General features: G+C 46.3%; 1 protein-coding gene across 10 annotated transcripts in view; it reads right to left on the bottom strand.

The window, feature by feature from the left end:
• LOC138764368 (aryl hydrocarbon receptor nuclear translocator-like) overlaps nucleotides 1-15,151 on the bottom strand; it is a 53,555-nt gene that overhangs the window by 17,410 nt on the left and 20,994 nt on the right. For all 10 annotated transcript variants that reach the window (XM_069940212.1, XM_069940213.1, XM_069940205.1 and 7 more), the window contains 5 exons: nucleotides 14,701-14,786; nucleotides 11,739-11,815; nucleotides 9,244-9,378; nucleotides 7,249-7,323; nucleotides 3,609-3,760 (listed from right to left, as the gene is read on the bottom strand). In XM_069940212.1, the coding sequence (XP_069796313.1) occupies nucleotides 3,609-3,760; nucleotides 7,249-7,323; nucleotides 9,244-9,378; nucleotides 11,739-11,815; nucleotides 14,701-14,786 (525 nt within the window). The remainder of the gene's footprint in view (nucleotides 1-3,608; nucleotides 3,761-7,248; nucleotides 7,324-9,243; nucleotides 9,379-11,738; nucleotides 11,816-14,700; nucleotides 14,787-15,151) is intronic.

Below are 15,151 nucleotides of genomic sequence, written 5' to 3'. Positions count from 1 at the left end.
AAATGAGGAAATGGCCGAGGCATTAAACAAATATTTTGTCTCAGTCTTCACGGTGGAAGACACGTCCAGCATACCCAAGTGCGGAGTTAAGGATGCGAATGTTGGGGAGGGCCTTAATAAAATAGTTGTTACAAAGGAAGTAATGATGGAGAAACTAATGGGACTAAAGCCAGACAAATCACCTGGTCCTGATGATATGCATCCAAGGGTTCTGAAGGAAATGGCAGAAGTTATAGTTGATGCATTGGTGGTCATATACCAAAATTCCTTGGATTCTGGGCAGGTCCCGGCAGACTGGAAGACAGCAAATGTCACGCCACTTTTTAAGAAGGGATGTAGGCAGAAGACTGGAAATTATTGGCCAATTAGCTTGACGTCTGTAGTTGGAAAATGCTTGAAGCCGTCATTAAAGATGAAATAGTGAAACTTTTGGAACGCAAGGGTTCAATCAGGCAGACGCAGCATGGTTTTAGAAAGGGAAGATCTTGTTTGACAAACTTGTTAGGATTCTTTGAGGATATAATGGGTGCGGTGGATAGAGGGGAACAGGTTGATGTTGTCTATCTGGATTTCCAGAAAGCGTTTGATGAGGTGCCGCACAAGAGACTTATCAGTAAGTTACAGGAAAGTGGAGTCCGGGGAAGTATATTGGCCTGGATTGAAAATTGGTTGTCTGACAGGAGGCAGAGAGTCGGGATAAATGGGAGTTTTTCAGGTTGGCAGAGAGTGGTAAGTGGGGTGCTGCAGGGGTCAGTGTTAGGCCCACAACTGTTCATCATTTACATTGATGACTTGGAGGGGACAAAATGTGGTGTAGCCAAGTTTGCGGATGACACCAAATTGAGTGGAAGAGCAAATTGTAATGAGGATGTGGAGAATCTGCAGAGGGATATAGTTAAGCTGGATGAGTGGGCAAAGGTCTGGCAGATGGAGTACAATATTAGTAAGTGTGAGATTACCCACTTTGGCAAGAAAAATAAAAGAGCTAAATATTATTTAAATGGTGAAAAACTACAGCATGCTGTTGTGCAGAGGGACTTGGGAGTGCTTGTGCATGAATCGCAAAAAGTTAGGTTGCAGGTGCAGCAGGTTATTAAGAAGGCAAATGGAATGCTGGCCTTCATCGCTAGAGGAATTGAATTCAGGAGTAGGGAGGTAATGTTGCAACTGTATAAGGTACTGGTGAGACCGCACCTGGAGTACTGTGTCCAGTTCTGGTCTCCATATTTGAGGAAGGATATACTGGCTTTGGAGACGGTCCTGAGAAGGTTTACTAGGTTGATCCCTGGGATGAAGGGGTTGACTTATGATGAAAGATTAAATCATCTTGGATTGTATTCGCTCGAGTTCAGAAGAATGAGAGGAGATCTTATAGAAGGGTATGGATAGGATAGATGTAGGAAGGTTTTTTGAGCTGGCCGGGGAAACTAAAACGAGAGGACACAGTCTCAAGATTCGGGGGAGTAGATTTAGGACAGAGATGAGGAAAAATAGTTTTTCCCAGAGAGTAGTGAATGTTTGGAATTCTCTAACCAGGGAAGTGGTTGAGGCTGCCTCATTAAACATATTTAAAATTCGGTTAGATAAATTTTTACATGATAGAGGAATTAGGGGATATGGGGAGAAGGCAGGTAGGAGGACTTAGGTCATAAATTAGATCAGCCATGATCGTATTGAATGGTGGAGCAGGCTCGATGGGCCATTTTTGGCCTACTCCTGTTCCTACTTCCTATGCCCCTGCCAAAGTCCCTTGCACTAAGGCAAACTATTTCGAAAGTTTAACCCGACCAACAGCTCTAACCCTCTTAAAACTTTCTACGGCTAGCCCATGCCTGTTCCAAATCTTGCTGATTGCTGACAGGCTGAGAGCAAAGTTCTTGCCCCTCTCACATCCCCTCCAGAGGACTTCTCTGTGCACCCATTATTCTCCACGGATGCTGAGTCCCTTTCGCAGTTACTTTGTGTTAAACCCATAGAACATTACAGCACAGAAACAGGCCTCTTTGGCCCTTCTAGTCTGTGTCGAACCATTTTTTGTTGCCTCGCCCCACTGACCTCCACCCAGTCCGTAGCCCTCCATACCTCTCCCAATCGTGTACTTGTCCCAATTCTTCTTAAATGTCACAATTGTGCCAGCATTCGCCACTTCAGCTGGCAGCTTAATTCACGCTCCCACCACTTTCTGTGTGAAAAGTCTCCCCCTAAGCATCCTCTTTCACTCTTAAGCCACGTCCTCTGGTTTGTATCTCACCTACCCTCAGTGGAAAAAGCCGACCTGCATTTATAACCATATAACAATTTACAGTACGGAAACAGACCACATTGGCCCTTCTAGTCCACACCGATTTACGTGAAACTCCACTAGTTCCACCTACCTACTCCCTTGCCCATAACCCTCCAACCCCCTCTCATCCAACCTCCTCTGAAATGACAGAATTGACCCTCCTGCAACTATCTCTTCCGGAAGGCCATTCCACTCAGCCACCACTCTCTGAGCGAAGAAGCATCCTCTTATATTACTCCTAAAGTCTTGTCCCCTAATCCTTAACTTATGACTCCTTGTTCCAATCTCCCCTACCCTCAGGGGAAAGAGCCTGTTCACATCTACTCTATCGATTCCCTTCATAATTGTAAATACCTCTATCAAATCCCCTCTCAACCTTCTACACTCCAATGAATAAAGTCCCAGTCTACTCAATCTTTCTCCGTATTCAAGATACTGCAATCCAGGCAACTTTTGTAAACCTTCTTTGCACTGTCTCAACCTTATTTATATCCTTCCTATAATTTGGAGATCAGACTATCTGTCTATCCCCCTCACAAACTTCACTTAAACCCATGCATTGCATTGAGCATAGGCACCCGGGTCAAAAAAAAAAGGTGATAGATACTTAACTTACTGGCACCTTCCCCTGTGGCCACAGGAAGTGTCACTCTTGCACCCACACCTTCTCCCTCACCAGCATTCGGGGTCCCAAACAGTTCTACCAAGTGGAGCAACAGTTCACTTGCGAATCTGTGGGAGTCGGCCACAGAATCCAATGCTCCCATTGCGGCCTTCTCTGCATCGGGCGCAGATGGGGAGGTCACTTCGCGGAGCACCCTCGCTCTGTCCGCATCAGTGACAGGGATCTCCCAGTGGCCAACCACTTCAATTCTGCATCCCACTCCCGTGCACCAATCTGTCCATCCACGGGCCTTGTGCGCTGCCAAACCAGGGCCACCCGCAGGGGGAGCAGCACAATATTCCATCCAGTCTCCAACTGGATGGATTAACACCGATTTCTCCAGATTCCGTTAGCCCACTCCCAGTTCTCCCTCTCTTCCCCATCCCTCATCCTCCCAACTCTCCACTCCCTTCCCTCTCCATTCACAAAGCCATCCCCCTTCCCTATTAGCTGGTGTTCCCTCCCTCATCCACCTATTAGCTCCTACTTGGGACCTGTGCTCCCCCGCCACCCCATTTTATTCAGACACCTGCCTACATTTTGCTCGCACCTTGATGAAGGGCTCAAGCCTGAAAATGTTGGTCATGAATCTTTGCTTTATAAAGGACGTTGTTTGACCTGCTCAGTTTCTCCAGCATTGTGTTTCAACTTGGACCTTACTTCACGTTGGTGTTGGTGCAGACGATGTACTCGATGTCGTCGGAATAGGGGTTCTGGAAGGTGAAGCAGCTCGTCCTGATCACCACCCAGTCGCGGCTCTTCGTCTGGAACCTGAACATGACCGACAGCACCTGCCCCTTTAGCGTGATCACCTGTCGATGGTGGAGGAGAGAGGGGCATCAGCAATACCAGCAGGGAGGCAAATTTAACGTGGTCAGTTAGACACTGTTCTTTTACTGTCATATAATAAATCAGGTGTAATAGGACACAAAATTTCCTTTAGTCTATCCTAAGACAGACAGAGATTCTGGGGTGGGGTGTGTTCTTCCCTGTTTCCTGCGCCAGTCCTCTGCTTCCCTGGAATTTGAAACCCCTTGAGGCCGTTGCTAGCACAGGCCATCTTGGGCCCAAACTATGCGGTCACAGGATTTTAGATGGCACACGAGGAATGGAGATCTTCAAAGCCTCCAGCTGGAGTACTTCATGGGGCTTCTGTCTGCTAAGCCAAGGTGGGATACACTCGGATTGGAGCCAGTTGAAGGAAGGCTCATGCCTGGGGTGCTGGGATGTTTGAGTTGCCTTGCTCTTCTTATCCAACGTGTGATACAGAGGTTCGAGGTCATCTACAGCAGCCATTCTCAACTGGAACACTACAGAAAGCCCCCCCTCTTGGGGAGAGGGGGGGAAGAACCAGAAACATGGAGAATGCCCTCTATGGCAAAGGAAAAGCCTGGGAGATGACCCTGCAGGAAGGTGACCAGCAGCTGAAGGTCGCACATAGGCTGCGGGCTGTTGACTTGCGGTCAAAAGACTCACTCCAGGCTGTGTGCTGCTGGAGACTGGTCAATGGGAACCAGAACTTGAGAGGCTGCTGAGAGCAAGAAGGGGTCCCGAAGGGGCCTTGGGCACTGAAGGCTTCCTGATCACGTCTGAGATTTGGATCTGGAGCTTGGGTGGCTGAAGGATCAAACAGGAGCCTGGGCTGCTGCAGAGGCCACGGGAGGACTGGAGGCATTCCTGTTGTTAGGAGCGCCAGGCAACGCTGATGGCGACTGTTTGCTTTTGTGTGTATTACACTTTTTATATTATTACATAACTATAAAATGAATGTTGAACCTTCAAAATCATTTTTAAAAATACACAGTACAGCAGGTCCTCACTTAACCTTGTTGATATGTTCTTGGAAAGTGCTACTTTAAGTGAAACGACGTTAAACGAAACTAATTTGACAGTAGGCTCAATTAATTAAGTTCCTACTGTTTATTTCGGGTCACATAAACATCACCAAACTTCTAAATAATAACCCAAAGCACTTCTAATATTAAACCCTGACATAAATATGTGCTATACAGACATTTAAGGAAGATGAATAAAAACAAATAATCATTGTTGGTGAGTCAGCGATTGACGGCTATCGTGGAGGTGGTGGCTGGCGTGGGGATGGAGGTGACTGGGATTCCGCAGTGACCCCTGTCACTGAAAGGCAGAGGAGCAGCTTGGTCATCATCACAGAAGGTGAGGGTGGGAGTGTTGCCTCGGGTTGGGGCGGAGTGACAAAAAATGCCGAGGATTGAATTTCACAAATCGAGACTTAAATGGGAGAAGGATCTGGGAGTTCAATTTGAAATGGATTGTTGGAGGAGGATTAATAGAGACACTATTTCAAAATTAGTCAATGTTAGATATAGATTAGTGACTTTGAATTTTATAAATCATCTATATTTAGCTCCAGAGCATTTGAAAATATATAAACTGAGTTGTATAGATTTACGTGTTCGATGTAAAGGCAAAAATGTACATTTTTGCATTCAGTTTGGTCTTGCAAGAAAGTCAAGGGTTTTTGGACTAGATTAAGAGAAGGTCTGCAAGATATTTTGAAAATAAAATTTTCTCTAGATCTTTTTAATCGGGGGTGTTAGTGAAGTGGCTTTGATTTATAAATTAGATCAATTTCAAATGGCATTCTTGCGATTAGCTTAAGCAAGGAAATGAATAGCTGTTTCGTGGAAAGATCAAATGGAGATTAATTTACAAAGCTGGGCATTCAGAAATGAGGTCCAGAATACCAATGGAGAAGATAACATAATTTACGGGATAAATATTATGTATTTAAAAAGATTTGGAGCCCATATTTGGATTATTCTAATTTGATCACTGGATCTCCTTACCAGATAGTAAATGAATTATGAGAGTTGTTCTCCTTATCCATTTCTTTTCTAGCTTTTCTTTTTATTTGGGGGGGGGGGAGGTAGGTGGGTTAGGTCAAGGTTAAGGGGAGGGGTAAGGTTTGGGGGGAGGGGAGATAAGGTTTTTTTTCTAAGGATTTCTTTTAGGTTTTTTTTCTATGTAACCACGAATGATTGCGATAATTTTTTAATTATGTTATTGTGGTTATTACTTGTTTATCTGGGGTGATAGGTGGTTCTGATGGTTGCGGTGTGGCGACTGCTCAAACTTCATGATGATAGCTGGCCCTGTGAAGAAGCAGCAACGCTTTATTTTCAGTGTTCTGAGCCCGACAATGGGCAAAAGCACAAAGAAAGCCAATCCCGGAGAACTGTTCTGGTAAGCCCTTCGTTCTTGATTGCCAAACAATGGGAAGATGAGACTTCCACAGCTCTTGGGGTGGGGGGGGGGGAGGGCGGGGGCTGCTCTTGGAATGATAAACAGTTAGTGGCTTGAGCTTTGGATCTCCTAAGGAATTGCCACCAAGTATGAGAGTCAGACAACTTTTCGCTACCTTGAACCCTGGTGCACTCTTCTCCACTTTAGAAAAACAAGTTCGTTTTGGTATTTGTTTCCAAAAAAAAAAAGGCCCATCACGTGTACGTTAAAAAATTTGCTGCAGTGTGCATCCTCCTTCGTCAATAATTTTCTTCGGTAAAGCCGGGTCAGCAGTGGGCATGAGGGGGCTTAACTGCAGGTTATGCAAATTTTTGAGTAATTCTTAAAATCAACCACTCTCAGCACTAGAACCATGTTTCTTCAAATAAAACATTTCAAAACATACCGGGTGGCACAGACGCGTGAGGCGAAAGGGCCTGTTACCGTGCTGCATGTCTAAGTTTTTTTTTAAATTAAACCTAAAGCTTTCATTTGTATGGAGAGTTACGCTGATACATGCCTTTTTCCATCCAGGTATTCAAAAGTCTTTCCATATTTTCCATCCTGCTCCTTCTTAGAGTTAATTTTGCAGCAGATGAAGGTGCTACCCTTTGAGCGCGAGCTTGAATCTTTTTCGGAATTACTGCGAACTGTCCATACAGTTGTCGATTGCTCACCGAGAGCACTTCCAATAGCCACAGCTTTCTGTCCGTTGTTCAATCTCTTCAATCTCCTACATATTTCAAATTTTGTTTCTGATGTAACATTTTTTTTCCTGGGTTTTCCCCCCCCCACAGTCAGTACACATTTACCACTCATTGCAAAAGGGATAAATCAAGGAATGAAATGTAAAAACTGTAAGGCAGCACCTACTATCATTTGGTTCAAACCCAAACAATAACAAAGGGTGGGGTGGTGTTTTACTTTCTCACCTTATAACTAGACGACAAGTTACTGTACAACCACTAATTAAACAGGCAATCAGACCACATCTTGGTCAGAGAATGCAAGAAGAAAGGACTTGATGGAGCATTACCTGTTGAAAACTGTCTCGCAAGAGATCTTTGTCCTCAGGATGGGCAAATTCCACAATATTCTTCCCCAGCAACTCCTTACAAAAAGAAAAAAAGTGATCAGTATATTAATGCATTAAGCTGACCTTTGGGTCTTAACGGTGAGGCTGGAGGGACTCAGCGGGTCAGGCAGGGTGCAACGGTTGGAGTTGGGACCCTTTACCCTTTAAGTGGGGAGGGGTGACATCGAGAGGAAAAGAAAGGATGGGGGTGGAGCTAGGAGATGATTGGGTATTGGAAGGTGGAGAGGCAGGTACGGGGATAGGGCACATGGGTGGGCAGAGGGGTGGGGAGGGGTTTGTGAGGAAAGATGAGAACAGGAGAGGTGATGGAACCATTGAAGCAGATGAATGTGGGGGATATGCAGGAAGGACTATTGATAGACGCAATATCAGTTACAAAGGTGAGGGAATCTATTCCCACTTTCCCATGAGAGAAATAGATCAAGTGAATGCAGAGAGTTTTTTGCCCAGAGGAGGGGAATTGGTTTACGGTGAGGTGGGGGAGATTTATCAGGAGAACCTTTTGTTTTCCGCACAGAGGATTGTGGGTGTACGGCACAGGCTGCAGGAGGAGGTAGTTCAGGCAGGTGCTGGTAGCAAAGTTTAAGGCCATGGTACGGTGGCAGTTAGCACACCTTATGGGATAGGGGTTCCAATCCTGCACTGTCTGTAAGGAGTTTGTACATTCTCCTGGTGTCCATGTGGGTTTCCCCAAGGCCCCAGTTTCCTCCCACCGTTTGAAACATATCAGGGGGGTGCAGGTTAATCGGGTGGCTTGGACTCGTGGGCCGAAATGGCCTGTTACCATACTGTGCGTCTAAAATTGGACAGATACGCGGATAGGATGGGTTGAGAGGACTATGGCCAAATGCAGATAGATGGGGACTAGTGTGGGAAGGACGTTTTGGTCTGCTTTGGAAGTTGGGATGAAGGGCCTGTTTCCACGCTGTGTGACTCTATCACAGAGCAGAATTAGAGAGACCAAATCGGGCTGAGTGACTCTGTGCTGATCATCCACTTACACCAATCCAATTTTATCCCCCCACCACATTCCCAATTCAAGCCGGATTCTATCCCTCACCCACATTCTGGGGGTGGGGGGGGGGGGTGGCAGGGGGGGCAGTTTACAAAAGGTAAACGAACACATATGAAATTCTTTAACTTTTGTCTACCGTAAGACAGAGAGAGAGTCACCATTTGTCCAGCTCCCCTCACAGAAGCCTACAGTACCTGGTGTCTTTAGGCAATCTCCCCTCCAAGTACTGACCAGTCCTAAGGCTGCTTAACTTCTGAGCACCTGATTAACCCATGTGGGAGGAAACTGATGGGGTGTGGAGGTGTGGGGAGAAACCCCCATCATCAGATGGAGAATCTACCTGCTGCAGCACAGGGACCGGTGAACTCGTCCACACCAACCATCGCTCACTGAGCTAGTTTGGTCTCCCTTCCCATCCACACATCAGTCCAAGTCGAGAGGGAGCTGAGGCCAAGAAGGCCCCTGAGGAGGTCTCGGGGGCTGAAGGATTCCTGATTTTTGACAGAGGTGGAGCTCGGGTGGCCAATGGATTGAACTGAAGTCTGTGAGGCCTCAGAACTGCTGGAGGCGAATCCACGGACACTCGGTAACTCTGAAGGGACTCTCTTTTGCTTCTCTTTCTCCTATTGTTAGGGGCGATGGGCAATGCTCGCGGTAACCATTGCCTCATGGCAGGCAAAAGTTAAAATATATCAAGTAAATTAAATTTTTACGTGACAATAAAAGGAACCTTTTAAAACATTGTAACTGCCTCTATCACCCTCCATTACCTCGTTCCATACACCACCCCCCCCTTCCCCGTGCCCCTCAGGTCCCTGTTTAAATCCTTTCCCTTCTCACCACAAGCCCGGAAGTTGGGCAGGAGACACCCAAGTGCCCAACCTTCCCCTCCAGAGCCTACTGCCACGAAGGGCACCCACCTGGGGCTGGTAGCCGATGGTGCCCAGGCACCGGTGGTCGACGAAGGTGAAGACGCCATTGGCGCTGTGCCTGGACAGGAACTCGGTGGGGAGACAGTTCCCTTTCATGTCGATGCAGCTGGGCGAGCTGGTGACCTGCCAAAGGGGGGGGGACAACGGCAGTGGGGGAGGGGGGGAGCGAGAAGGAGGCAGCAATGAGGTCAAGCTGAAGCCATCTGCCGTTAGCCCCTCACAACCACAGGGTCCCAAGGGCAACCTGACCGACACCAGGAGTCACGTGAAAGGTCAGAGTGAATCAGTGGTACAGCCAAGGGTGGAAACGAGTTAATACCGTTGTCGATCAAATTAGGTGCCCACTCGGGCTAACTGAACTATCCCCCACTTCTCTGGTTTCTGCTAGCCTGCTCCCCATTCTTCCCATCTTCTCCATCCCTCGGTCTTTCCTCCAGCTTTCCACCCCTTTCCCTCTCCATTCCCAGAGCCATTCTCTACCCCCCCCCACATGTTTGATGTGCCCTCCCTCCCTTATCCACCCATAACCTCCTGCCTGCGGGCCAGTGATCCTTCCCCTGCCCAAACCCACCATTTCAATCGGGGGGGCCTGCCTACTTTTTTTGCTTAAGCCTTGATGAAGGGCTCAAGCCCAAAATGTTGGTTATGTATCGTTACAGTTGCTACATGAAGTACACAGTTTGACCTGCTGAGCTGCTCCAGCGTTGAGTTTTTACTTCAATCGTATTTTACTCCTGTCCTCCATTTTAGAAAATCATAAGAGATAGGAACACTATTAGGCCATTCAAATCACAGCTGATTAATTTTCCTGCTTTCTCCCTTTGACACCCTTTCTAATCAAGAAATGACCAACTACGGCTTTAAATATTCTCAACGACTTGCCCTCCACACCTGCCCTCCACACCCGTCTGTGGCTACAAATTCCACAGATTCCCTCTGCATGAAGACGTTTCTAATGTTCCAAAGGGTGTACTTTCATTGAGGCGGTGCCCTCTGGTCCCAGACTCTCCCACCACAGGAAACCTTTCAAAGATAAGTTACAGGAATTACCTGTTAAAGTGAACTTTACATAATTAAGGCTGTCTTTTAAACTGCGCATTCTTAACTCAGGTGCATTTGGCATTTTAAAAGCGTGTCGCAGTCAAATGCAAAATTCCCATATCCTGCATCCACGATCAAGGTCGAGCACACATGACCCAGCAAAACTATAAGATGTAGGATCAGAAGTAGGCCACTCAGCCTGTCAAATCCATCATGAATTGATCCATTCTCCCATTCAGCCCCACTCCCCTGCCTTCTCCCCATAACCTGAGTATTCACGTATCAATCTCTGCCTTAAATACACCAAACAACCTACCCCGTGGCAGCAAATTGCAGAGGTTCACCACTCTCTGGCAAAAGAAACTCCCCTGCATCTCTGTTTTAAATGGGCCTCTTCAATCCTGAAATTGTGCCCTCTTGTCCTTGGTTCCGCTGCTGGGGCTGGAGTGATATGCAACATGCATAAACAGCAGAGGTTTAATTTAACTTGGCATTGCATTCGGCAGATGGTAGATGGAGATGAGCCAATCATCAGGTCAGTCACGATCTCATTGAATGGTGGAGCAGGCTGGGCGAGCCAGATAGCCGACTCATGCTCCAATTTCTTATGTTTGGACACGTGGCTGGAGCCACTCTGTTCTATGTTCTTATCGAACTTGCCGCAGCTGGTCTCCACTCTATTTTCTGCACCGACTACCGTGAGCCACGCGCCTCACGCCAATTTTCTTTCCTGCAATTAAGGCACACCGGCCCCCCCGCACTCACCATGTTTCTCTGGAGAAACTATGCTCCTCCAATGGTGCGGAAGTCACTGCATCCAAGTGGATGAACAGCCTTGACCCTAATAGGCCGGGTCTCGGCCTCACTTCTGAGGCAGAGGGAATGGGTTTAAGGCGCCACCCTAGAAATTCACACGCCGTGGTGGACTGACAAGAGTGCTGCCCCGTGGAATCAAACCAGACCATTGCAGAACCACTTCCACCACTCTGCTTGAAGAAGCTCCCCCTAAACACTTCATGGGCTGGAAGGGCCTGTTACTGTGCTGTTCATCTAAACTTAAAATAAAATATCAAAATTGAGCCCACATTCACCAGCTCATTCCACACTCCCATCAAGTTCACACCAATGTTCCCCTTAAACATCTCATCTTTCACCCTTAAGCCGCAACCTTAGTGGAACAAGTCTACTTGTATTTAGACCCCCCCCCCATAATTTTGCACACTTCCATCAAACCTCCCTTCATTCTTCAAGCTCGAGGGAAGAAACTTGCCCAACCTTTCCCTGTAACTCAGTTTCTCAAGTCCCGGCAGCATCCCCTCTCTGGACTCTTTCAATCTTAACCAGTGGCCACTCACACCACTGGGATTGGTTGAGATGAAAGGGAAGGCCAGAAAGAGGAAAGTCTGCCTCCAATAGGATGGTCGGGGGGAAATTGATCCTACCTGAAGACGACCAATGGCCACCAGGCAAAACTTGTTTCCTTGTCCCCCCTCTGCTTCATCATCAGGTAACGTCACACCTGGAGAACAACAACTGTCAAGTTTACCGTTACCTGATTCCACAAGTACAACCCACCAAAAGAGTGTTTTCCGGACTTCGGTGCAAAACATGCAGATCCACAACCAGACATAACATACACATGCAAGACAAGTATTCATATATATAAATAAATAAATATATTGTTTTGTGAATGAGAGTCTCAGGTGGTCAGTGTGAGCGGTTCCTTTGGTCATTCAGCATTCTCACTGCCCGTGGGTAGAAGCTGTACCTCAGCCTGGTGGTGCTGGCTCTGATCCTCCTGTAACAGATCTCTTCCCCGACAGGAGCAGCTGGAAGAGGCTGTGCGCAGGGTAGAATGGGTCCTTAATGATATTGTGTACCCTCTTCAGACAACAATCTTGGTTGATCACGTTGATGTGAGAGGAGGGAGACTCCAGTGGTCCTCTCTGCCACTTATGGTCCTGTAGATTGACCTCCAAGCCATTTCTCTGCAGCATCCGTACTACATTGTGATGCAGCCGGCCAGGACGCTCTCCATAGAACTCCTTGAGGTTGACATAATGGGGGCCTGTAACTTTGCCCACTTCAGTCTTCTCAGATAGTGCAGTTGCTGTTGTCCTTCCTGACGAGTGAGCAGATGTTGTGTGTCCATAATAGGTCAGTCACTGGTGAAGTACAAGGAACTTGACACTGACAGACGGTGCCGGATTCGTAAGATTGAAAGCATGCAATTTCTTCATGCAGGATGTTGCCAGGATTACAGGGAAAGGTTAAACAGGAGAGGATTTTATTCCCCGAAGTGCAGAAGAATGAGGGGAGATTTGATAGAGGTATACAAAATGATGAGGGGTCTCGAGTAAATCCAAGCAGGCTTTTTCCACTTAGGGTAGGTCTGCCTGTCCCGCATCGGACTTGTCAGCCACAAACGAGCCTGCAGCTGACGTGGACATTTACCCCCTCCATAAATCTTCGTCCGCGAAGCCAAGCCAAAGAGAGGTGAGATACAAACAAGAGGATGTGGGTTAAGCGTGAAAGGGGAAAAATTTAAAGGGAACAGTAGGGGGGAACCTCTTCTCACAGAGAGCATTGGGAGCATGGATCAAGTTGGCGGCTGAAGTGGTTTACGTGGGCTCAATTTTGATATTTATGAAAAATTTGGACAGATACATGGACAGGAGGGATATGGTCTGGGGGCAGGTTAGTGACATGAGGCAGAATAGTGTGTACACTGCAAAGATGAAAACTTGCTTTGGATCTTGGGCAGTTTTATGCCTCCGCACTTTGCTCTCCACCAATCTGATAAAGGTTGATCTTGGTCTCATCTGTTCACAAGACCTTTTTTCCAGAATTCTGCAGGCTTTTTAAAATTCTTCTTGGCAAACTGTAGCTAAGTAGTGGTTTGCATCTTGCAGTGTAGCCACTGTATTTCTTTTCAAGCAGTTGGTTATTGACACATCTTAACCTGCCTCCTGAAGAGGATTTCTGATCTATCAGATATACATTTGGGGATTTTTCTTCATTATGATGAGAATTCTTCTGTCAAAAGCAGTGGAGGTCTTCCTTGGAATTCCAGTCCCTTTGCCATTACTTAGCTCATCAGTATGCTCTTTCTTAACAATGTCTCATATTTTTGATTTTGATAATCCTAAGGTTTGGGTGATATCTGTTTTATTCCTGTTTTTCACCCTCATAATGGCATCTTTGACTTTTATTGGCACAACTCTGGTCCTCGTGTTGAAACATGGCAAATACAGACTCCAAAGGTGATCAAAAGCGATGAACCAAGCCCAGCTCTCTTATCCCTGCACCAATGAAGCCATTAAACATACCCGAGTTCTCACAAACACCTGTGAAGCCAAACGTCCCAAATATTAGGGTCCCCTGAAATGAGGAGACTATGTAAAAATAAGTGCTGCTATTTTTACACGGTCAAACCAAAACGTACACAAATAACCTTGAATAAAATCGGGAATGTGCACTTTAATTACATGTGAATTGTTTGATTACAAATTTAAAGCTGTGGGGCACAGGGGCAAATAAAGGGAAAAAAAATGTATTTGTCCCAAACATTATGGAGGGCACAGTACATGACATCACATACACCCCTGAGATCCTTTTTCTTGCGGCTCAGGCAGAACGACCATTTATTGGTAGTGCAAAAAACTACACTCAAACTATTTGCTCATAGCTTGATGAAGAGCTCAAGCCCGAAACAATGCACCTTTGCTACATGAAGTCAACTGATTGACTTGTTGAGTTTCTCAAACATAGTGTTTTCACTTCAACCACGGCTTCTGCAGACTTCAGTGTTTTACCACTGCTGTAACACTACTCCCTACGCTGTTTATTTTGTTCATGCTTCTTACCACATGCGCTGAGGTACAGTGAGAAAGCTCGACTTGCGAGCAGTCCAACGAGTCAACCAAAATACAGTAAAACCCATTATCTAGAATTCAAGCAACTGGCAAAAACAAATTTTTTAAAAAGTGCTGAAAATAAATAGGAAAAGAAAAACAAAAATTTAAAATTCACACCACCCTAGCAGTTAGTTTACTGTCTCAAGCAACCGGATAATTCAATTATCCGGCATTTACCGATCCCCATAGGTGCTGGGATCCAAGGGTCTCACTGTATTGTATTACTATTTATATTTGCATACTTATTTTTTCACAATTTGTTACAATTACACCACTGGCTGCCACAAGTTGTCTGGATCGTACTCAGAACTGAGCTTTTTTTACTGTTAACTCAGCACACAACAATAAAATCAACATTAAATCCTTTCCTCAACCAAAGAATTTAATGATTTTTTTTTAAATCACAAACACATCCACAATTCCAGCCATTCCTCGATAATCGCCTCCTTTCCCCAGCAACCCACAAACGCACGCTCTTGCGCCTTACCTGCTGGGGGCCAAGCTTTTATGTAGCCTGTGCAGTGCACCACCACGAACTGAGGATCTCCTTCCTTCACAGGTCCCAGCCCATTTCTGAGAACAAAACACACAGGGGCGATGTGGGCACAAAGGCAATGGCACCAGCGGGCAGATTCAGCAAGGCAGTTCAGCACGAAAGAGCAGAGTTTGGCTCCAAATTGCCCAGTTAAAGTAATAAAGCAGGAAATTGTCTCTGCCACACTTTTTGGTAGCCGGCGGGGGTTTTCCCTTTGCTCTCCCATCACCAATTCCACTTGAGCTCCATGATTTATTTGGCCTGGGTTAACCACATAATTAAACACAAGCCCCAAACCATTTGGCCTCATTTTCGGAGACGAAGAATGGCAGGTTAAAATGACAGAGCAGCTTGCAAAGTTTAACAAGCTCTGATCTGAATGTGAAGCAATAGGATAATCTCA

This window comes from Narcine bancroftii, chromosome 5, assembly GCF_036971445.1.
Source record: "Narcine bancroftii isolate sNarBan1 chromosome 5, sNarBan1.hap1, whole genome shotgun sequence".
In the NCBI taxonomy this organism is placed as follows: Eukaryota; Metazoa; Chordata; class Chondrichthyes; order Torpediniformes; family Narcinidae; genus Narcine; species Narcine bancroftii.
This window is presented reverse-complemented; position numbering and strand designations above follow the sequence as displayed.